The 23,332-nt window shown below is 44.5% G+C and overlaps 1 protein-coding gene across 8 annotated transcripts in view; it reads left to right on the top strand.

Moving 5' to 3' along the window:
- Window positions 1–16,002, top strand: part of LOC110530203 (protein FAM110B) — a 49,649-nt gene extending 33,647 nt beyond the window's left edge. For 3 of the 8 annotated variants that reach the window (XM_036985757.2, XM_090182106.1, XM_090182107.1), the window contains 3 exons: window positions 4,661–4,757; window positions 12,825–12,858; window positions 13,434–16,002. In XM_036985757.2, the coding sequence (XP_036841652.2) occupies window positions 13,641–14,900 (1,260 nt within the window). In that variant the 5' untranslated portion in view covers window positions 4,661–4,757; window positions 12,825–12,858; window positions 13,434–13,640 and the 3' untranslated portion in view covers window positions 14,901–16,002. Of the gene's footprint in view, window positions 1–4,660; window positions 4,758–12,564; window positions 12,605–12,824 lie in introns of those variants that run through there. The other 5 variants (XM_036985756.2, XM_036985759.2, XM_090182108.1 and 2 more) reach the window with 5 other exon arrangements.
- Window positions 16,003–23,332: the final 7,330 nt, after the last annotated feature.

Genomic DNA, 23,332 nt, shown 5'->3' with positions numbered 1-23,332 from the left:
CACAGGTGGACTCCAATCAAGTTGTAGAAACATCTCAAGAGTGATCTATGGAAACAGGATGCACCTGAGCTCAATTTTGAGTCTGAATAGTTATGTAAATAAGGTACCTATTTCTTTATACATTTGCTAAAATTTCTAAAAACCTGTTTTGGGTTTGTCATTATGGGGTATTGTGTGTAGATTGATGAGGAACATTTTTTATTTAATACATTTTAGAATAAGTATAATGTAACAAAATATGGAAGGGTCAAGGGGTCTGATTACTTTCCGAATGCATTGTATTCTGTATGTGTATATACACTGAGTATATCAAGTTGCCCCCATCCTAATATTGAGTTGCACCCATGCTGGCCCCATGTTGGTGGCCCATGTTGACTCCAATGCTTCCCACAGTTGTGTGAAGTTACCTGGATGTCCTTTGGGGAGTTGCAGCGATGAGACAAGATTGAAAAAGGGGGTAAAATACAAAAAAATAACAACAATCTCCAGCATTGCAGTTCTTGACACACTCAAACCGGTGCGCCTGGCACCTACTACCATACCCCGTTCAAAGGCACTTAAATCTTTTCTCTTGCCCATTCACCCTCTGATTGAGACACACGCAATCCATGTCTCAGTTGTCTCAAGGCTTAAAAATCATCTCCTCCCCTTCATCTATACTGATGGATTTAACAGGTGACATCAATAAGGGATCATAGCTTTCACCTTGTCAGTCTGTTGTGGAAAGAGCAGGTGTTCTTAATGTTTTGTACACTTAATGTATAGAGCCATGTCATCATGGAATGCTCTGCCACCAAATCAAATCAAATGTATTTATATAGCCCTTCGTACATCAGCTGATATCTCAAAGTGCTGTACAGAAACCCAGCCTAAAACTCCAAACAGCAAGCAATGCAGGTGTAGAAGCACGGTGGCTAGGAAAAACTCCCTAGAAAGGCCAAAACCTAGGAAGAAACCTAGAGAGGAACCAGGCTATGTGGGGTGGCCAGTCCTCTTCTGGCTGTGCCGGGTGGAGATTATAACAGAACATGGCCAAGATGTTCAAATGTTCATAAATGACCAGCATGGTCGAATAATAATAGGGCAGAACAGTTGAAACTGGAGCAGCAGCACGGCCAGGTGGACTGGGGACAGCAAGGAGTCATCATGTCAGGCAGTCCTGGGGCGTGGTCCTAGGGCTCAGGTCAGTTGAAACTGGAGCAGCAGCACGGCCAGGTGGACTGGGGACAGCAAGGAGTCATCATGTCAGGTAGTCCTGGGGCATGGTCCTAGGGCTCAGGTCCTCCGAGAGAGAGAAAGAAAGAGAGAAGGAGAGAATTGGAGAACGCACACTTAGATTCACACAGGACACCGAATAGGACAGGAGAAGTACTCCAGATATAACAAACTGACCCCAGCCCCCCGACACATAAACTACTGCAGCATAAATACTGGAGGCTGAGACAGGAGGGGTCAGGAGACACTGTGGCCCCATCCGAGGACACCCCCAGACAGGGCCAAACAGGAAGGATATAACCCCACCCACTTTGCCAAAGCACAGCCCCCACACCACTAGAGGGATATCTTCAACCACCAACTTACCATCCTGAGACAAGGCTGAGTATAGCCCACAAAGATCTCCGCCATGGCACAACCCAAGGGGGGGCACCAACCCAGACAGGATTACCATATCAGTGAATCAACCCACTCAGGTGACACACCCCTTCCAGGGACGGCATGAGAGAGCCCCAGTAAGCCAGTGACTCAGCCCCTGTAATAGGGTTAGAGGCAGAGAATCCCAGTGGAAAGAGGGGAACCGGCCAGGCAGAGACCGCAAGGGCGGTTCGTTGCTCCAGAGCCTTTCCGTTCACCTTCCCACTCCTGGGCCAGACTACACTCAATCATATGACCCACTGAAGAGATGAGTCTTCAGTAAAGACTTAAAGGTTGAGACCGAGTTTGCGTCTCTCACATGGGTAGGCAGACCATTCCATAAAAATGGAGCTCTATAGGAGAAAGCCCTGCCTCCAGCTGTTTGCTTAGAAATTCTAGGGACAATTAGGAGGCCTGCGTCTTGTGACCGTAGCGTACGTGTAGGTATGTACGGCAGGACCAAATCAGAGAGATAGGTAGGAGCAAGCCCATGTAATGCTTTGTAGGTTAGCAGTAAAACCTTTAAATCAGCCCTTGCTTTGACAGGAAGCTAGTGTAGAGAGGCTAGCACTGGAGTAATATGATCCAATTTTTTGGTTCTAGTCAGGATTCTAGCAGCCGTATTTAGCACTAACCGAAGTTTATTTAGTGCTTTATCCGGGTAGCCGGAAAGTAGAGCATTGCAGTAGTCTAACCTAGAAGTGACAAAAGCATGGATTAATTTTTCTGCATCATTTTTGGACAGAAAGTGTCTGATTTTTGCAATGTTACGTAGATGGAAAAAAGCTGTCCTTGAAATGGTCTTGATATGTTCTTCAAAAGAGAGATCAGGGTCCAGAGTAACGCCGAGGTCCTTCAGTTTTATTTGAGACGACTGTACAACCATTAAGATTAATTGTCAGATTCAACAGAAGATATCTTTGTTTCTTGGGACCTAGAACAAGCATCTCTGTTTTGTCCGAGTTTAAAAGTAGAAAGTTTGCAGCCATCCACTTCCTTATGTCTGAAACACATGCTTCTAGCAAGGACAATTTTGGGGCTTCACCATGTTTCATTGAAATGTACAGCTGCGTGTCATCCGCATAGCAGTGAAAGTTAACATTATGTTTTCAAATAACATCCCCAAGAGGTAAAATATATAGTGAAAACAATAGTGGTCCTAAAACGGAACCTTGAGGAACACCGAAATTTACAGTTGATTTGTCAGAGGACAAACCATTCACAGAGACAAACTGATATCTTTCCGACAGATAAGATCTAAACCAGGCCAGAACTTGTCCGTGTAGACCAATTTGGGTTTCCAATCTCTCCAAAAGAATGTGGTGATCGATGGTATCAAAAGCAGCACTAAGGTCTAGGAGCACGAGGACAGATGCAGAGCCTCGGTCCGATGCCATTAAAATGTCATTTACCACCTTCACAAGTGCCGTCTCAGTGCTTTGATGGGGTCTAAAACCAGACTGAAGCCAGAGGTAACTCAGGCAAAAAGCAAGTTTAGCTTTAAAAAACAGATAAACATATTGTATCAGAGCGCCTCTCATCTTTCGAAAGATCTAATTTAACTGCACTGTATATAAGAATATGAATATTTATATACGATTGTTTGTAGTATTTTTGTCGTCTCTTGGCGCCTTTTCAATAGATATCTCTTATTTGTTTTTCTTGTCTATAACTGTTCTGTACTCTGTTCATGTATTTGTACGTTTCATGTGGACCCCAGGAAGAGTGGCTGTGCAGTAGCTAATGGGGATCCTAATAAACATAACTACGCTGTGACTGTTTCACTCAATGTTCCAGATGTAGATTCTCAAGAGTAGAGCACTAAGTACACAGTGTACTCTTTCACAGGCTATGTCTCCTCTCTTCCAGCGGGGTATGCAACTGAAGTCCTCGAGGGCCTCCTTGCATGGTGCTAGCCCACTCTTTTTTCCCTACAGCCCAGCACACTAGTTCCCCTGTTTTTTCTGCAGTGCAGAACCATTGTGATTTCAGATAAATAATCTCTCTTTTTATAGACCTGTGATTGAGGCCTATCACTCAGCTTTGAAATGTGACAGGCTTTTAGAATGTCACACGCAAGCCATAGCACCTATCCACAACATTCCCTGTGAAATGTGTTGTCTAACTTGATTTCTGAAATGCCTCTGGTGAGAGAGTGGAGCTTTTCGTCTTCCTTTTGGAGTTTGATGTATCTCTGTGTTCCCTGCATCTAGACAGCTCGCAGCGCTAGTGTCTGATCGGTCTGCACAAGTGCTACTCACACAGCGAGAGCATCTGCATCTAGGAGAGTGGTTGATGGACTATGTCACTGAACCTGACTAGACTGAGTTGCGATAATGAAGACACAGTAGTTGTATATCACAGAGTTTCTAAACCCAGAGGTGCAACTTCGCAAGACTTCCGGGAACGCTTGCGAAGCAGACCAAAACAGACCAGGTTAGGGAAGTCAATGAGAGAAGTGAAACGTTCCTTTAGTTGTTCATTTTCTCAACCTAGATTCCAGCCAATGTCTTAAGTAGTTGAACATGTTATTACTCCAACCTCTTGGAAGTGACAAACTGACACGTTTTCATTTTCGTCAAAAACAACGTTATATCGAACGAGTGGCTTTGATTTGACCACCTACACATGCGCAGGTTGGCACGAGACGACCGTTAGACCCGATGGCATGTTTCTGCGGATGAACGCAGCTAGCCATCGTCACCATGACAGCACCTACCAGCGTGACCAGGGATTTCTATTGGAGAAGCAGTTTCTTCCGCTCTTCATATCGTCTTTGGTTGTACCCATAGACCTATCAGTTTCTTGGATTTCGTTAGTGTTAGTTTACTCAGTTTGTCCGATTTGATTTTTCAGACCTCATGGTCTAATGACATGAGTCCATGTCCCACACCATCTGTTGAGTAGCCTAAATTAAAAACTATTCTACTTCTTGCTGTTTAGAGCTAGAGTATTCCTCTAGTACAATATAGCCTATGTGTCACCTAAGAGTGTTTCCTGATCTAACCAGACGTATGTGTTATCACAGCTGTTTCCCCTGCTGACAACCTGCAGCGGTTGGAGGACAAGGGGGACTCAGAGTTGCCCAATGGACCAGAGTCTGCCAACACCTGAGCTCTGAACAGGTGAGCCCCATCATCATCTCCGTGTCCACCCATGCCTACACACCTGATTCAACTGAGTCTAGCCAGCCGGCCTGCCAGCCCCTGCTGGTATGCAGCTGCACCAGCCTCCCTCAAATTAGACTACTTCATCTTAGTCCATCTATTGGACCAGATCTATCAATTACAAAATTATCTTTGTGTAGGGCAGACACAATATAAGACTACCTTTTGTGATTTGGTAGGCTTGTTAGGGCTAGGCCTATATTACTATATAGCCTATCTACAGTGCAGTCTGCTTCCTAGTGCTGATTAGGCTATGCGGTGTACAGCAGCTATGAAACATTGTTAATTAGTGTGTCTTAGAGGGTGTATTCATGCAGTAGAAGACCTAGCATGTCCGCTCATCTTGATGATATTGGAATGGGACTTGCGTAGACACCCTTACTGACAGTTGTGGCTGCTTCACGTTGTGTATTGTTGTCGTCACCTCCTTGCCCTTTTGCTGTTGTCAGTGCCCAATAATGTTTGTACCATGTTTGTGCTGCTGCCATGTTGCTGCCATGCTATGTTGTTGTCTTAGGTCTCTCTTTATGTAGTGTTGTGGTGTCTCTCTTGTCGTGATGTGTGTTTTGTCCTATATTATAATTTATTTTTAAATCCCAGCCCCCGTCCCCGCAGGAGGCCTTTTCTCTTTTGGTAGGCCGTCATTGTAAATAAGAATTTGTTCTTAACTGACTTGCCTAGTTAAATAAAATATAAAATAATTGTGTTCAAATTAGTCTGTCTTTATGGCTTAAAATCAGTATGGATAAGCAATGGACTATCTAGGCTATCGACTCCATTACACGCTCTTACAACGTGGTGAGTGACAGAATACGATATCTCTCAATGCTTTTCCAGAAGAGTGGTCCGCCATAACAAATGCAGAATTAGCCAACGGGGGCAGTAAAGTTTAAGCAATGCACTGTTTGATTCCATTAGTCTTACACCGACTAGTCTCTGCATTCACCCAGACCAGTTTGAGTAAATTAACATTACTGCTGGCGTGAATAAAGCTGTCAAAGGTGATGTGCTGGCAGCATGCAGCGTTGTAAAGAAGTGTCTGTGCTGAACAAACTGTCCCAAAACAGCCTCTTCCCCTGCCATCCCATTAGCAATATCTGTCAGTAGCTGTTAGGCCTGCTGATGGTGGGATCACATTCACCTAGCGTGTGTGTGTGTGTGTGTGTGGAGGGGGAGGTTTGTGCGTGCAAGAAGTAGAGAGGAGAGGGAGAGATGGTCAGAATTCATTTAGGATAGAGAGGGTCGTCAAATCACCCAGGGTGTAAGTACACATAACCCCACTACACACAAACAGTACACGTATTAAAAAGTCCTATGGCCTGATACTGGATACCTACAGGGTGTGTAGGCTTTGGTTTTACACTCCTAGAAAAAAGGGTTCCAAAGGGGTTCTTCCATGTAGGACCCTCTGTGGAAAGGGTTCTACGTGGAACCAAAAAGGGTTCTTCAAAGGGTTCTCCTATTGGGACAGCCAAAGAACCCTTTTTGGTTCTAGATAGAAATAAAGGTGCTAAGAGTGTAGCCCACCACTAACACTGCTGATAACTCTAATCAAGGTCTTGTTGACTTTATGCATGCTATATAAAGCCTTTGTAAGTTAGTTTTAAAGTGGGACCAAGCCTCAACACCCTGTGGGACTAGGAGTGACAATGTTATCCATCAACTTGGTGTAGTACACAGTATTGTGGACGATAGTCTCACTACTATGCCACATGAGACTCAGTTTAAAGTGGGTCACCGCGTGTGGTGTGGGTGTGTGAGCGTTATGTGTTATTCCCATAGAGACTGTGGTGCGTGTGTATTTGTCTCTCTGTCTCTCTAGGAAACCCTGTCTGTCTACCCTTTTACATCTGTTTGCCTCGGACCACAGATGATTCATTCATAGCTTTACCTCCTTTTGTACCGTCAGCATCGATTATCTCAACATCCAAAATAAGTAACATAGGACTGCTAGTAGTCGTATCAGCACAAATATGCTTTAATGGAAACGCTGGCACATTTCGCGGAACGTTTTTAGCCAGCATTCGCTCCGTTCTTCCAACGAGCATCAAATTAAACGGACTGAGATTCCTCTATTTGTTAAAAATAGCAGAAGGCCTGAAAGAGTCTTTTCCCTGTTGTAAGATTTAACTGAAATTCTAAACAGTTTTCAGACTGGATGGTTGAACGTTTATTTACGCTGCGGGGACGGCCAAGATGTAACGGGATAGCTGCAGTGTACAAGAACAACAGATCTATTACAGATCTATTTTAGTGTCTGTTGACCGAGGACACAATGTCCTGGCTGCCGTCAATATCTCCTCAGAGCGATAGAGATCATCCAAAGTCTTGTATTGAGATTGAAAAGTATTGACATAACCGTCACTGCAATATTTTGGGGGAAATAAAGCAATTTTCTATTCTACCCACAAAAATCTACCATAGACCCCCCCCCCCCCCCCATCCCCCATTCCTAAATTACCTTTCTGGGCCTGGAGCCAAGAAATAACAAACCTCCCCCTTTAAAAAAAACAGTCCCCCTTAACCACACTGAGATGAGAAACCTGGGAATGACAGTCCTGTTTCCTGTGGTAACAACATCTGCATGTGAACTTCAGAGAAGTTGTAGCTGGATTGAACCATGTTCCCGAGAACCACACACAGAGGTGATGGGAGATGGGGTCTTACCTCTGTCAGGAGTCCAGTGAAGCAGTGCCAGCACATATTCAATAAAACCCGGTATCTTGAAGGAAGGCTTGCATAAATCTGTAACATTTTTGGGAAATAAGGACACATGTTTTGGGTCACAGGGTGTCTTTTGCATTCAAGTGAATTGAAATGACTTTAAAATGACTAATGAATAATCTGGCCCGTATTTTGGCCCACCATCTCCGCTGTCTGTTGCCGATTTGTGTACAAGACATTGACAGATGGTTAGGGTTCTGAACCCTATTAACGTTCAACCACCAGTTGAATGACTCAACACAGAGACTGTCATTATGTGGGGGTAGGGCTGGGCGGTATGCCGTATTTTACTATATGCACACCCGAAGGTACAGACACATGAATGCACACACATTGTTGTATGGTGGTTGTCTCTTCTTAGCAAGTTGTAGCTAAGTCATGCTAGCTAGCTAGCTAGCTAGCTAGCTATCAAATAAGTGTACTGAGTCAGAGCAAATGTAGCTAGCTATACAGCCTGATACCAGTAACGGTGTAGGCCTAAATCAGCATGTTTGTGCAACAGTATCTTCTAATTCAAATAGGAATTGGGAATGCATGAATATGTTAGCTACATGGAGTAGCTAAGAGAAAGCATTTAATATTGACAAAGATTATAGGGTCCGCAAGGAAACACTAACCAACACTTTGGTTACTACCCTGTCACAGTAAGTCCTCCCTGGCATTTTCATTCATTATCATGTCAAACAATACTGTATTCAAAGTAACCGCTTATATTCTAACTATAGAATTAGAATAATCATTATTTTTCCATGATTCCAACAGTGGCAATTGCAACATTTGGTTAAAAATAAGGCTTAGATAGTTTGCCAGTATCGTGCAGCCCTACTTGGCCGTGTGAAAATCATCTCAAATTAGTGCAGGAAATGCAAACATTAATGAAAATGCTGAAAAATACTTTTTTGTTGAAATATAATTGAACAGTATAAAACCATCAGAATGCAGAGAAACCTATTAACCTCTATTATTAAAAACATAACAGATTTGCAAACATCTGAGTCTTGAGAATTAGCGACAGCAAAACATTTGTCTAACCCCTTGCGCCTTAAAGCTGACCGTGCGTTTTATTATCAAGCCAAAGTGATTGAGGAAGGTGCTTTAGCTCGTTAGAGTATAATTGAGTAGCCTAGTAGTAACATTGTGTACTTCCGTTGTAGTCTGCAGCCACCAGGCCTCCCTTGCTTTGAAATGAGTTAGGATTTTGCATTCAGTACTTCCCTGTGCTTGATGCATTAGTCCTGCAGCTATATTGGATGAAAGTCTTACTCCGTCTCACTTCGTCACAACAATAACATGATTTAACTGAACATGGGCCTCTAGCCATATAAGTCCAGTCATTCCATAATGCCTGACTGCATAGTACGTAACACCCTCTTGTATGACCGTCATGTGTTTAGGGCCTAGGGGTGAAAAGAGAAAAGGATTGTCTCCCAGAACCAGCAATGGATTTGACCTCTTGGCTTTATGTGGGGTTTTTCTATTGGCCTTTCATTTATTTTCAAGGAGGAGAATGGAATGTTAGGCTGATGCGGTTCTGAGAATGACGGATTCCGTTGGGTCGAACATTCTGAGCATACCGCTGTTATGGATGTGGTCATTTTGGTCAAAGGACACTATGCATCTCTGTGTTGCGCTGTCATGATACGATCTATGGAGATTATAGGTCTGTTATAGAGGTGGCCTATTAGGGAGAAAGACAGGGCACGTGGTATTAATTAGGGGGAATCGGTATCTTCAGACATAGGAAGAGGGGGAGAGAGCGGTTCGTGTGCACGCGTCACATTTGTGTGTGGACTTATCTGATATAGGTACTTTCGCTTTGATTACTGGAATCATGACTGTAGGTAACTGATTGAAAACAATTATCATACATTCTCTATTCTTTAGACTCTAGATGCTGATTGAATGCCTGGAGAAAAGGTACTGAACTCTGTGATGACATCATGCATATACTGTACAGTACATACAACACAAATTCACTCGCCCCCCCCCCCCACTAAACAAGGAGAGTGTTGCAGGGCAGTCAGGGGACAAAAGCCCACCAAAGGCTGGTAAGGGGTAAGAGGTTAACCTCTATGGGATTGTTGTCGCTATACCCGGGACGGTTGAGCTAACGTGCGCTAATGTGATTAGCATGACATTGAAAGTAACAGCAAACTTTCCAGGACATAGACATGTCTTATTCCATTGTGGCGGCAGGTAGCCTAGTAATTATAGCGTTGGGCCAGTAACCGAAAGGTTGCTAGATCGAATCCCCGAGCTGACAAGGTAAAAATCTGTCGTTCTGCCCCTGAACAAGGCAGTTAACTGTTCCTAGGCCGTCATTGTAAATAAAAAATTGTTTTTAACTGACTTGCCTAGTTAAATAAAGGATAAATAAATACAAATATTGTTAAAAACTGCACTGTCCAATTTACAGTAGCTATTACAGTGAAAATACCATGTTATTGTTTGAGGAGAGTGCACAACAACAAAAAACGTATCATGGCGACTAGTTTGATACATTCACCTCTGAAGGTAAATGAATGAACTTACATTCAGTAATCTTGCTCTGATTTGTCATCCTGAGGGTCCCAGAGATAAAAATGTAGCATAGTTTTGTTTGATAAAATAATTTTTTATATTCAAATGTAGGAACTGGGTTCTACAGTATGAACCCCTGCTGTCTCTGGCTCCACACCCCCCCATCTAGATGTGTGAAAGTTAGTGTATAAGCTAATGATCCATGTATGACATTCCTGGGAGTGTGTAAATGTAGTATTACCATATCATTTTTGTATGTTCTCTTTAGTTATGTACTTGAAAATGTATCAATTGACCAATTCAGCACATTTGGACAGACTTGATACAAAATATTGGCCTGTATTGCAGCGCTTCACTGGATCAATCTGAAACTTTGCACACACTGCTGCCATCTTGTGGCCAACATCTAATTTCCGCCAAAACTGCAATATTATATTATGGCCTTTCTCTCTCTTTCCCAAAGATGAAAAAAAAAGATAGAAAACGCATATTTTTGGTTTGTATTATCTTTTACCAGACCTGTGTTATATGCTCCTACATTAATTTCACATTTCTACAAACTTCAAAGTGTTTCCTTTAAAATGGTATCAAGCATATGTATATCCTTGCTTCAGGTCCTGAGCTACAGGCAGTTAGAGTTGGTTATGTCATTTTAGAGGAATTTTTTTTTTAAAAGGGTCCGATCCTATTAAGACTAGCCTAGTAGTCAAGGGGGAGGATCATAGTCATTTGGTATATTGGGTAGAGGAGAGCCTGGCTTCATTCACTGTTATTACTGTGTATAGTGCTGGCTCTGACCCCCTCCTGCTCCTTAATTACAGTATGGGGTAGTGTGTGTGACTGCAGACAGTGTGGTGGCAGATTGCAGCCTCATTGTATGGGCCCTGCCACCGACCCACCCCCTTCTAATGAGAGATCAGTTGCCTGTTGTCCCGCTGTTTTACATGGTCCTCTGTCTCCCGTAACATTCATAGGTCATAGTTTAATATGCCTCTCTTGTGTTTACATCATAATACAGGCTATCTACAGGGTCCTGTAGATCTAAGGTCTAACCATGACCTTATCTATAGTCAAGACTTGAGGAAATTGAGCCTGGCAGTGTTTCTGTTCATTCAGACGTCCTGCTATGTGTTTTCATATAGCCGGGTTTGAGGCCCCTGAATCTGTATCCAAGGCTAACCAAACAAATGTCTTTCATTGAACCGAATTTGATAGAAAAAAAATGTAGGTGGGGGCAATGGGCCTATGGGCAAGGCAGGCCGCCTTGCCTAATTCGGTTTATTACCTGGAGTGTCTTACCGTTAGATGATGAAATTGGGTCCCTACGGTTACCCCGTGGCCAATGGCGTGTCTCGGCTGGAGCTGTGTCGTTGCTGGATTGAGTTTTGCAAATATGTCTGTGCAGATTGCTGTGGGACTCCCCAGGCCCCTAACAATATACTTATATTTCTAAATAGAGGGATGCGGGCTCACTTCAGGTCTTTGAGTGGTTGACGGGTCAGGATATAAGCTGTAGTGGTGTGTTTCTACACCGCACGGCGGGGGGGGGGAATTGGGAGTGAGTATTGGATGATCTATATCTAGTCTGGGACTATAGTCCCACCCCCATCCCGTTTGGATTAATTTGATTATGAGAAAGCGTGAATGATCACAATGATTCGGCTGGGTAAAATCAGAGCTATTGGATTCAGGCATTTCTATGAAAAAATAATTGCTGATATGTTGGGGTGGGGATAGTCACATGTTTGCAGATTGCGATTACATTATGTTGTAGTTTATGCAGTAAAAAAAAAACTGTCAATTTCAGTGATTTTGAGACGGGAATAGTCAAACGGTGCCTCTGTAAATCGAAGCCCCCCCCCCCCCCTGGTCCAGGACCCCATCACACCATCAGTTTACAAACAAGTCCCAGGCAGGGTGAAACGTACAGGTTGCGCCTTTGTAATGAACTCATTAATCTACTCTTTAGTAAGCCAGACATTAGGGCCACCACCAGCCATGTGTTTTACGTTTTACTGAATCAGTCCAGGCGTCTGCCCCGCATCGCCCCAGACTCCCTCCCTCCCTCCCCCTCAGTAATGTATGACGTGTCGCAGGCAGCGCAACCACACACTCGTGCGCACACACACACACACACACAGTGGGTCCATAAAACTGCTTTGTCACTGCAATTTCCCTGTCCATTGGCCGGCACACAAACGGCCCTGTCCCTGATGCCACTGTAATTACTTTTATTTATCATCCCCCCACCCCCCCAACATCCTTGAGGTTCTTCGGTCTATATTTCACTCTGCACTTTCTCGATCTCTCTCTTCTGTCTCTCATTCCTTTTCTCTTGCCATTCTGTTCCTGTGTCTGATCTCACTCTCGTAGTCCCTTTTCTCTCTCTGGCTCTGTGGTGGGGAAAAAAACACCACTGGCGGCTGTGTCAGCACTTTCTCGTGTGCGTGTGTATCTGAGGGAGAGCTGGAATAATCGCACTCCTCACTTTGACAGACAATGAGGTTCTTCATAACACTTGCGATGTTAGAGCAGTATGCAGGGAAAAGACATGGCTAACTGTATGCTTTTCTACTCAGCCTTCCTCCTTTTGACTAGGAGCATATTTCCCTCTGTGTTTGTGTGTGTGCGTTTGCGTGTGTGTGTGTGCATGTTTGCGTCTGCATGTGTTCCTATAGGTGTGTACCCCTCAACAGTCAAGTACATGCATGTTCTTCATGTTGTTGCTATGACTGTGATATCACCTGATCCCCTAATGCGATTGGTCTCTCTTTGTTTCAGATCTGCTGCCTCCAGTTGTGGGCGAACAAAGGAGGTGAGACGAGGTTGTTCCTTCCCACAATCCTACACCCCGGTGCCTACTGATCCGGACCACTGCTCCTGCACTCGCTCTGCCTCTCCCTTCTCCCCACTCTCCCTCTCTCTCACTTCTCCCCACTCTCCCTCTCTCTCACTTCTCCCCACTCTCCCTCTGCCTCTCACTTCTCCCCACTCTCCCTCTGCCTCTCACTGCTCCCCACTCTCCCTCTGCCTCTCACTGCTCCCCACTCTCCCTCTGCCTCTCACTGCTCCCCACTCTCCCTCTCTCTCACTGCTCCCCACTCTCCCTCTCTCTCACTGCTCCCCACTCTCCCTCTCTCTCACTTCTCCCCACTCTCCCTCTCTCTCACTTCTCCCCACTCTCCCTCTCTCTCACTTCTCCCCACTCTCCCTCTCTCTCACTTGTCCCCACTCTCCCTCTCTCTCACTTCTCCCCACTCTCCCTGCCTCTCCACTCTCCCTCTGCCTCTCCCTTCTCCCCACTCTCCCTCAGCCTCTCCCTTCTCCCCACTCTCCCTCTCTCTCACTCCTCTTGTTTCTCTCTCTCTCTGTCGCTCCACCCTGGGGCAGGCAGGCTGTGGGGCAGTAGGAGCAGGGCAGCAGTAGGGGCTGATTGATGCTCTGTGGGGATGAGACCTGGCTGTTGAAGGCCAGTGGAGACGGCCCCCATTCTCCGCTCGCCTGGCTTCATGTGCGTGCCTGCAGGCTGCCCTACGCGCAGCAGCAGAGCCACCCCCCGCGTCAGCCACCACGGCGGCCACCCCGAGCCACCCAGACATGCCCACCGAGACCCTGACGCCGCTGGCAGATAGCAAGCCCGGCCACGGGGCGGCCTTTGCCTCCACCGTCCCCCTGCGCATACTCAACAAAGGGCCCGACTACTTCCGGCGCCAGGTGGAGCCCAACCCTAAGCGGCTGAGCGCTGTGGAGCGGCTGGAGGCGGACAAGTCAAAGTACGTCAAGAGCCAGGAGGTCATCAACGCCAAGCAGGAGCCTGTTAAGCCCCCACTGCTGGCCAGGCCGCCTGTCTGTCCTGCCGTGGCTAAGAGAGGGGCGAATGGGGGCGGTGGTGGTGGGGTGGACCTCAAGGCATCCAACAACAACTCCAAGTCAGACACATGCACCACCACCAGCAAACGGGAGAACCTCAACCTGGAGATCCTTAAGAACCTCCTGAACAGCTCCGGCTCGACCTCTGAGGGCCACACTAAGAGCGCTACTCTAAAGCCCGGGGCCAGGAGCTGGGCCCCCCACCGCTCCATCCCCACCACAACGGACTGCTCTGAGCCCACCAGCCTCCGTTCCTTCTCCGAGTCCCTTAAGGTGCCTCCCCCTGTACCTGGCCGACGGAGCCCACATGGGGGCAACGCCCAGGGGAGCAACTTGAACCTCAGCCGCCGCCTGTTGGAGGAGCGGGGTGAGGGCGATCGTTCACCCCTCCACGCCTCCCACAGCTCCTCCGACATCCGCAGGCTATGCAACGGTAAGCCACTAAGGGCGGCCCGAAGTAGCAGCAGCTCCGCACCTCCCTTACCCCCCAAACCCAGCCCCAAAGTCCTTGCCCCTCTCTGCGACAACGCCCCCCAAGCCTCTGAGAGGGAAGCCAACCCCACGCTGCCCTCCTCTGCCGCTCCAGCTGAGCAGTTGGAGCTAGAGCTGGGGAGCTCTGTGGCCCGCCGGCCATCCCTGCATCGCTCCAAGTCGGACCTGAGCGACCGTTACGCACGAGCCGGCGCCGACGTGGAGCGCTTCTTTAACTACTGTGGGCTGGACCCCGAGGAGCTGGAGAGTGTGGGCGTAGAGAGCTTCGCCCGTGCCAACTCCGACATCATCTCACTCAACTTCCGCAGCGCCAGCATGATCAGCTCGGACTGCGACCAATCACGGCACAGCAACGAGGACATGACGGACGAGGAGGAAGATGCGAGCGAACGCGTGCCTTACGGGATCTCGGCCGTAGAACGCAACGCCCGCGTCATCAAATGGCTGTACAGCATCAAACAGGCACGCGAGTCGCAGAAAGTATCTCATGTCTAAAACTGAGGGAAGAAACAAACTAAAAAATATATATACTACCGATGCAATGAAGGTCTTTGGACACTTGCGCACTGAATCTCTATGAATGTCAAAGTATTGATCTGGCAAGGCACCCGTGGATGGCTCTTGCGGTCGCTTTCGCGTTCAGTGTTTGTTGTCCTCTGAATCTGCATGACTCCTTTCACCCAACCCGCCAATGCGGCCTCCAGCTAAAGCAGCAGGTTTAGGAAAAAATAGCCTTTTTCAAGATGGCTGCCGTTCAGTGCCGTCTCTTCGAGCAGCGCAGCTCTCTCATCGTTTTGCTTTCTCTGTTTAGACCAGCATTATGATGCCAGCTCTTTTTAGGTGTGTCTTCTTAATGTCCTTACGTTCTGAACAACACTAAGCCTGGAAGCCATACGGGTGTGAATGCAGCGCTTCAGTGTGTAACCAGTCTTTAGTCTGATAATTCTCTCTGATGCATCTGAGCTTTGTGTGTGGAAAAAAACTCCCCTGAAAAAAGGACTGTGGAAGCATGGTACAGTCCAAACCTGCCTCACCCCTTTGGTACCAGGAGAGTTTGTTTGGTACATTCCAGACCCAGACCCTGCCCCCTTCCTGGGGAAACCCCAGCTTAACCCCTCTCTCAGCATTACTATGGCGATAACATTCAGGCAGCATCATGAAACCATTCAGCATTACGTGGTTTTTGCATCTGTTTAGTTTGTTGTCCATAATGTTCTTATTGACAGTTGGATTTTGTGGTACTGGCTTTTCTTTAAGATGTGTGTAAATGCTGTAAGAAAATGTACATACAATTTTTTTTTAATTGATTTTTGTCAAGAGGGCGCCTGTCAAGCTAACTTACTACATTGTTCAGTCTTCTCTCTGGGCTTGACTGTGAGACTGCGTCAAACCCTATTCATCATCAAATGTGTATGACGTTGTTATGATGACATACATGGTTCAGTATATGGGGGTTGGAACTGTTACAGTACTTCAAAATTTAAGGCAATTAATTGTTTTCAATGTTATTTTGCATTATTTTAATAAATGTCTTGTTTTGCCATCTACGTTGAAAAATGTGAGTATTATTTCATTAAAATTATATTTGATGAGGAAACACTAAGCTCTGTTCATTTTCTGTACTACAATACTTATGGTTACCGTTACATCACCCATCTAACCGCTGGAGGATCAGAAGAGTACCCATGTTAGTCAGTGTAGTCTGTTGATGTTAGCTCATAGATCAGAGGTCACCAATATCACCTTCCTTGTGCGGTCCTATAAAGCGAAAAGCTGTCAAGATGTATTTTCCATGCTTCTATGTATCGCTCCACTGACAATACAATGAACCTGAGCTAGTATGTAAAACTGAAAAAGAGTCTGTTTACAGTTACTCCTATCTCCACTGTTCATGTTCCAGGTTTAAAAGGCTGTGGGATATGGCAGGAGAGTGATTCGTTGTGGGTAATGCAGTTTCTTTATGTAAATTGTTACTCCCCGAGCTCAGAGACGAAGTGATCTAATCTAAAACCAATGTGGAAAGGACAGATTTCCTCATCTTTCAAATACAGTTCATACATTCATACTATAGATCATTTAGCTATTTGAGTTTGAATTGTAGGACCCCTTTAGGTATAAAAATATCGAATTTGGCCTTTACTACTATAGCCAAGAGAAACACATTCATAAATAGTCAAAAAAAATCTGTATTTTTTGCCATCATAAGAAACAAGGTTTTGAAGTGTTTGTCTTATGTCTAGGAGATATAAGAAAGCTCATGGAAATATATATATACAGTGGGGCAAAGAGTATTTAGTCAGCCACCAATCGTGCAAGTTCTCCCACTTAAAAAGATGAGAGGCCTGTAATTTTCATCATAGGTACACTTCAACTATGACAGACAAAATGAGAAAAAAAATCCAGAAAATCACATTGTTTTTAATGAATGAATGTATTTGCAAATTATGGTGGAAAATAAGTATTTGGTCAATAACAAAAGTTTATCTTAATACTTTGTTATATACCCTTTGTTGGCAATGACAGAGGTCAAACGTTTTCTGTAAGTCTTCACAAGGTTTTCACACACTGTTGCTGGTACTTTGGCCCATTCCTCCATGCAGATCTCCTCTAGAGCAGTGATGTTTTGGGGCTGTTGCTGGGCAACACGGACTTTCAACTCCCTCCAAAGATTATCTATGGGGTTGAGATCTGGAGACTGGCTAGGCCACTCCAGGACCTTGAAATGCTTCTTACAAAGCCACTCCGTTGACCGGGCGGTGTGTTTGGGATCATTGTCATGCTGAAAGACCCAGCCACGTTTAATCTTCAATGCCCTTGCTGATGGTAGGCTTTGTTACTTTGGTCCCAGCTCTCTGCAGGTCATTCACTAGGTCCCCCCCGTGTGGTTCTGGGATTTTTGCTCACCGTTCTTGTGATCATTTTGACCCCACGGGGTGAGATCTTGCGTGGAGCCCCAGATCGAGGGAGATTATCAGTGGTCTTGTATGTCTTCCATTTCCTAATAATTGCTCCCACAGTTGATTTCTTCAAACCAAGCTGCTTACCTATTGCAGATTCAGTCTTCCCAGCCTGGTGCAGGTCTACAATTTTGTTTCTGGTGTCCTTTGACAGCTCTTTGGTCTTGGCCATAATGGAGTTTTGAGTGTAACTGTTTGAGGTTGTGGACAGGTGTCTTTTATACTGATAACAAGTTCAAACAGGTACCATTAATACAGGTAACGAGTGGAGGACAGAGGAGCCTCTTAAAGAAGAAGTTACAGGTCTGTGAGAGACAAATCTTGCTTGTTTGTAGGTGACCAAATACTTATTTTCCACCATAATTTGCATATAAATTCATAAAAAATCCTACAATGTGATTTTCTGGATTTTTTTTTTCTCATTTTGTCTGTCATAGTTGAAGTGTACCTAGGAAAATTACAGGCCTCTCATCTTTTTAAGTGGGAGAACTTGCACAATTGGTGGCTGACTAAATACTTTTTTGCCCCACTGTGTATATATATACATACACACACAGTTGAATTCGGAAGTTTACATACACTTAGGTTGGAGTCATTAAAACTCGTTTTTCAACCACTCCACAAATGTCTTGTTAACTAACTATAGTTTTGGCAAGTCAGTTGGGACATCTACTTTGTGCACGACACAAGTCATTTTTCCAACAATTGTTTACAGACAGATTATTTCCCTTAATTCACTGTATCACAATTCCAGTGGGTCAGAAGTTTACATACATTAAGTTGACTGTACCTATAAACAGCTTAGAAAATTACAGAAAATTATGTCATGACTTTAGAAGCTTCTGATGGGCTAATTGACATAATTTGAGTAAATTGGAGATGTACCTGTGGATGTATTTCAAGGCCTACCTTCAAACTCAGTGTCTCTTTGCTTGACATCATGGGAAAATCAAAAGAAATAAGCCAAGACCTCAGAAAAATAATTGTAAACCTCCACAAGTCTGGTCAATCCTTGCGAGCAATTTCCAAATGCCTGAAGGTACCACGTTCATCTGTACAAAGAATAGTACACAAGTATAAACACCATGGGACCACGCAGCCGTCATACCGCTCAGGAAGGAGATGCGTTCTGTCTCCTAGAGATGAATGTACTTTGGTGCTAAAAGTGCAAATCAATCCCAGAAAAACAGCAAAGGACCTTGTGAAGACGCTGGAGGGAACAGGCATTGAAGCAACATCTCAAGACATCCGTCAGAAAGTTAAAGCTTGGTCGCAAATGGGTCTTCCAAATGAACAATGACCCCAAGCATATTTCCAAAGTTGTGGCAAAATGGCTTAATTATTGGAGTGGCCATCACAAAGCCCTGACCTCAATCCCATATGAAATTTGTTGGCATAACTGAAAAAGCGTGTGCGTGCAAGGAGGCCTATGAACCTGACTCAGTTACACCAGCTCTGTCAGGAGGAATGGGCCACAATTCACCCAATTTATTGTGGGAAGCTTGTGAAAAGGCTACCCGAAACGTTTGACCCAAGTTAAACAATTTAAAGGCAATGCTACCAAATACTAATTGAGTGTATGTTAAATTCTGACCCACTGGGAATGTGATGAAAGAAATAAAAGCTGAAATAAATAATTCTTTCTACTATTATTCTGACATTTCACATTCTTAAAATAAAGTGGTGATCCTAACTGACCTAAAACAGGGAATTTTCACTAAGATTAAATGTCAGGAATTGTGAAAAACTGAGTTAAAATGTATTTGGCTAAAGTGTATGTAAACTTCCGATTTCAACTGTATACATAATATTTCTACCCATAGCCCCTTTTTTGGGTAAGCACAAAACTACCTTTATACTTCCATTCATTTTTTGTACATGGTACTTGTACCTTCAGACGAGTCCCGTGACACCACCATCGTGTTTGTGAGAATCTCCCCTTTCCACAGTTGGGTCACATTAGTTTGTAGATCAAACCATTCGGATGCCGCAATCGTTTTCATGAGAAGACCGATTTTCGTCTCATGGTCTGATAAACACCACTCTAGCTCTGCCACGTTTCACCGCAGATGCAGAAGTGCAACAGGCGGATGAATGCGCAGGATTGAGATGCCGTTCAATGCAAAAAAAAGATACTGTATCTTAATCTTAAACCGACGGATTTTGATGGTGATTTTTGTATGATGTTACTTAGATTGATTCACCGATGCATCAATTGACTCTAGGGGGTTAATCAACACTTGAAGCACGAGGTCACACGTTACACAGTGAAACATCACTGATGGACCCCCCCCCCTCGCATTGAATGAAAGTGCTCACCCTCAGATTATTTATCCTATTGTAATTGGGTGGTGAAACCTCCAAGATAAAACGGTCGGTCTGTCAGATGTTTTTAACCACAAGTCTAGTCACCACACCCGAACATGTTTCACTAAGGGGTGAGTATGAACGCACATACCCATACTTTAAAACTACAACTGCTAGATAGACAATATGATTATAGTATTATATAGTAATATGATTAAGCATTTCCAATCTTCATCCCCCACAACTGGTTGTTTTAAAAACAGTATGATCTCCAGCAAGACCAAGCATGACCTTAGCCTCACCCTTGAGTCACAAATGGTTAGTGTCTGTCTGCTAGTGTGCTGCCAGGATACTTCTAGGGTACCTTTTAGATGGCCTAGAATCTGGAACAGGACAGTTGCCAAGACAGTAAATATGAGTGTTTGACAATGAGGGGTGTAGATAATCACTGTAACATCTAAACCGCCGTGAAATATCGTTTCCATGACCAAAAATATTGTATCTTCTGCTGTTTGAAGCTAGTGTACAAAAGTGAAAGTAAAAGATGCAAAAATGAAACATAAGAACGGGAAGCATAGAAATAACGCACAAAGAACAGATCTACCGCTTCATATACTTTCTTTGAATGAGAATGACAGATCTATAAATTCTGATTTTATACACCTGCCAGCAACACTCGATTTTATACACCTGCCAGCAACGTGTGTGGCTGAAATAGCCAAATCCACTAATTTGAAGGGGTGTCTACAAATTTTTGTACATATATTGATATCAGAATAACCAAATGTAGCCTATTAATAGCTTAATATAGAGAGAAGCATGCCAACGTATAGGCCCTGTATGACCCCAATGCATTTTAAAACTACACCATGTCTGTGTGCGGAATGGTAGATTGTTGGCCAACTGGCCCGACCGGGCCAGTGAGATAAAAAGGGAGGCTTTGGACTTCACTCTAACATCTCTGGATTTGGTATTGGATTTGGAAGCTTCTCTCCTCCTGCACTCCTCCACACACAGTAGAGAACCGCCTGCTGCCTTTGAAGCCTTTGAGTCATTCTACTCAACTGCGGCAGCTTAGCCGAAGCCCGTTCGCCGTGCGAAACAGAGAGGAGACGTTTAGCTCTGAGTAAAGAGCTGACAGACTCCTTAACTCAGACACGCTCTGTCACCGCCACCATCGTGGAGTCTCCTCCACTGAGCTTCAGAGCCGCAGTTGTGTGTGAAGTGGTGAAAATAATGGAGCTTTCTGTGAGGCAGCGCTTAACTGGAGGGGGAAAAGGCCTAAAAGGTCTGTTTTTTTCGATAAGCCTACTATTCCCAATGTTAACCATTATGAGGTTCCCTGCACTATCACTTTAGGGCCGCAGTCACCCAGTCAGGTTTTAGCTGTTGGCAAGGCTCCATATAAATAGACATCTTATAAGTAGAGCCAGGAGTTCTGCCTGATCAAATGAACTGGCCAGGCAAAACTCAAGGTCCTAGTTATAGGGTATTTTGCCAACAGGTGAGCAGGTCATGTGAACCATGGGAGGTAGGCAATACCAGTGTTCGGTTGATACTTTATGAACCCCGTTGCACCCAAATGTGTGTTACACCATCCATAGTCATTTCTACGGAAACAATTAAGAAATCGAAGGTCTCAGGTTCAAAAGTTGAATCTCTAAGGATTTGTGTTTCATACCATTCCTATGTTAAATGGATAGATGGAATGTGTTGTAAAGAAATCTAGCTACTGTAGTCTGCCCCACTAAGCAAAAGAGCAATAACTGCTCATAGAGTGAAACTGAGAAAAAATATATATTGTCCAGCCAAATGAATTGGTGGCAGGTCATTGGAGATATGGTTATCTTTATGTCTTAGTATGAGGTCATTTTTTATTAAATTGACCCTGACCTCTGACATGACCTTTGTCCCTACTGCCTTCTTGCTTGATACACAAACTGGAATACGTTTCCATGACGATTGTTCTTAACACAAACTGGTGTTAATATGTTTATTTGTATGTGGCTGTCAGTGTCATATAGTTTGACACTTGTGTCAGCGAAGAACAATAACTAATACCAAGGTCAACCGTAGACACTGCAGCACAAAGCTCAGTGACACCAAGGTAAAAGGCAGTAACTCACGTGTGATGGCAGTTACTACCTTTTTCCTTGGTTTTGCTGTAGCTTTTTGCAGTTACTGAAAACATGACCCCAAATGTTCTCCATAACACAACACAATGGAGGCGGGATATTTATCCACATGATAAAGCATGTATTTAATGTACACAAAAAGTAAATAACTACTTTTTGACCAAATGCACAGTTACTGCTTTTTTTGCTTGAAAATGTTGTCTATTAGTCAACTAATGAGTGGAGCCTGCTGAAGAGCATCTCATACAGCACTACCTCGAGTGTTTTATGCTATTAGACTGCAGTGTTACAGCTCTCCCACGTGTAAGTCATGTGGGCATAGCTATTTTCAATGCCATGCCTGTGTGTCAAGTAATTTCAATGGTGATATGGCCCTATTACATCACCTGAAAGGAAAGCCAAAAACCTATACTCATTTCTATGGGTGTAGGGGTGCATGTTTCACCTCATTCCGCCTTTGTACAATCATACCATGTGTACAAAATGCCAGCCCTCTCAATCTGATTCATCCAACTAATAAGGGAACTTGGACGCTTTCCAAGGCTTCGCCCCCGACACCTCACGTTAGTGCCTGTGTTTACATGCCGCCGCAAGAAGAAGAAAGTGTTGTGCTGATGGACAGTTCGCATGCTGTTTCCTAAACCCAAGTGTTTTGGGCGTCAAATGGCATAATGACAATCACATGAAGAACTATTGCCGCGTTCAAAACAACTGGGAACACAGAAGTCGCTGACTTCCGACTTCAGTGCATTCAAGACAACTAGGAACTTGGAAGAAAACACTCATTTTTCCCGTCGGAGCTTGTTTTCAGCGGTCATCCAACTCGGAATTCCAAGTCGGAAACTCGGGCATCTTTCTAGAGCTCCTTTACAACCTAAAGGTCACTGACATCATGATTTGACCTTATTCCCATTTATCATGAAAGCACCATATGAAACAGCTGTGTTTGCATATGTGTGGTAGTGACAGACAAGGGTATAGTTATGGGCCTCAACATCAAGTTCTAAGCAGACACCACTATAGTGGGATGAACCAAAACCAATCAGCATTAAAAACATAGCGGGTGAGGGCTCCGAAGCCAACCACTCAGAGGAGCTCCAGCTAGCCGTTTTTTCATGGTTCTAGTTTTTCGCCGGATTTAGTGACCAACCGTTTTTATCACCATGAAGACCTGATGGCTACACTGATTCAATGACTCAAGACTGATCCTTGATCATACCAGTAAACATCTAGTCCCCTCTCTCTCTGTCACACATTCACACATAAATCAAACCCCCTCTCAACACAGCACTCACCGGCATGTATGGGGCCAGCAGACAGCAGGACAGGACGAGGCAGAGACAGACAACTGACTGTTTACCACAGAATAACCTGCCCCCATTCCCATGGAGTAACCTATATATAGGGCCAGAAGTTTGGGGGCACTTTTTGAGGCACTGTGCTTTTACTGGTATTTCCACCATTATCCACTAGCGTTGCTGTAGGTAAGAAATCCTATGAAATGTTCTGTAATTGACAAGCTGTCTCC

This window comes from Oncorhynchus mykiss, chromosome 8 (genome assembly GCF_057628025.1).
Source record: "Oncorhynchus mykiss isolate SJ-2025 chromosome 8, ASM5762802v1, whole genome shotgun sequence".
Classification (NCBI taxonomy): domain Eukaryota; kingdom Metazoa; phylum Chordata; class Actinopteri; order Salmoniformes; family Salmonidae; genus Oncorhynchus; species Oncorhynchus mykiss.
Note: the sequence above shows the minus strand (reverse complement) of the source record. Positions and strands in the feature narration are given on the sequence as shown.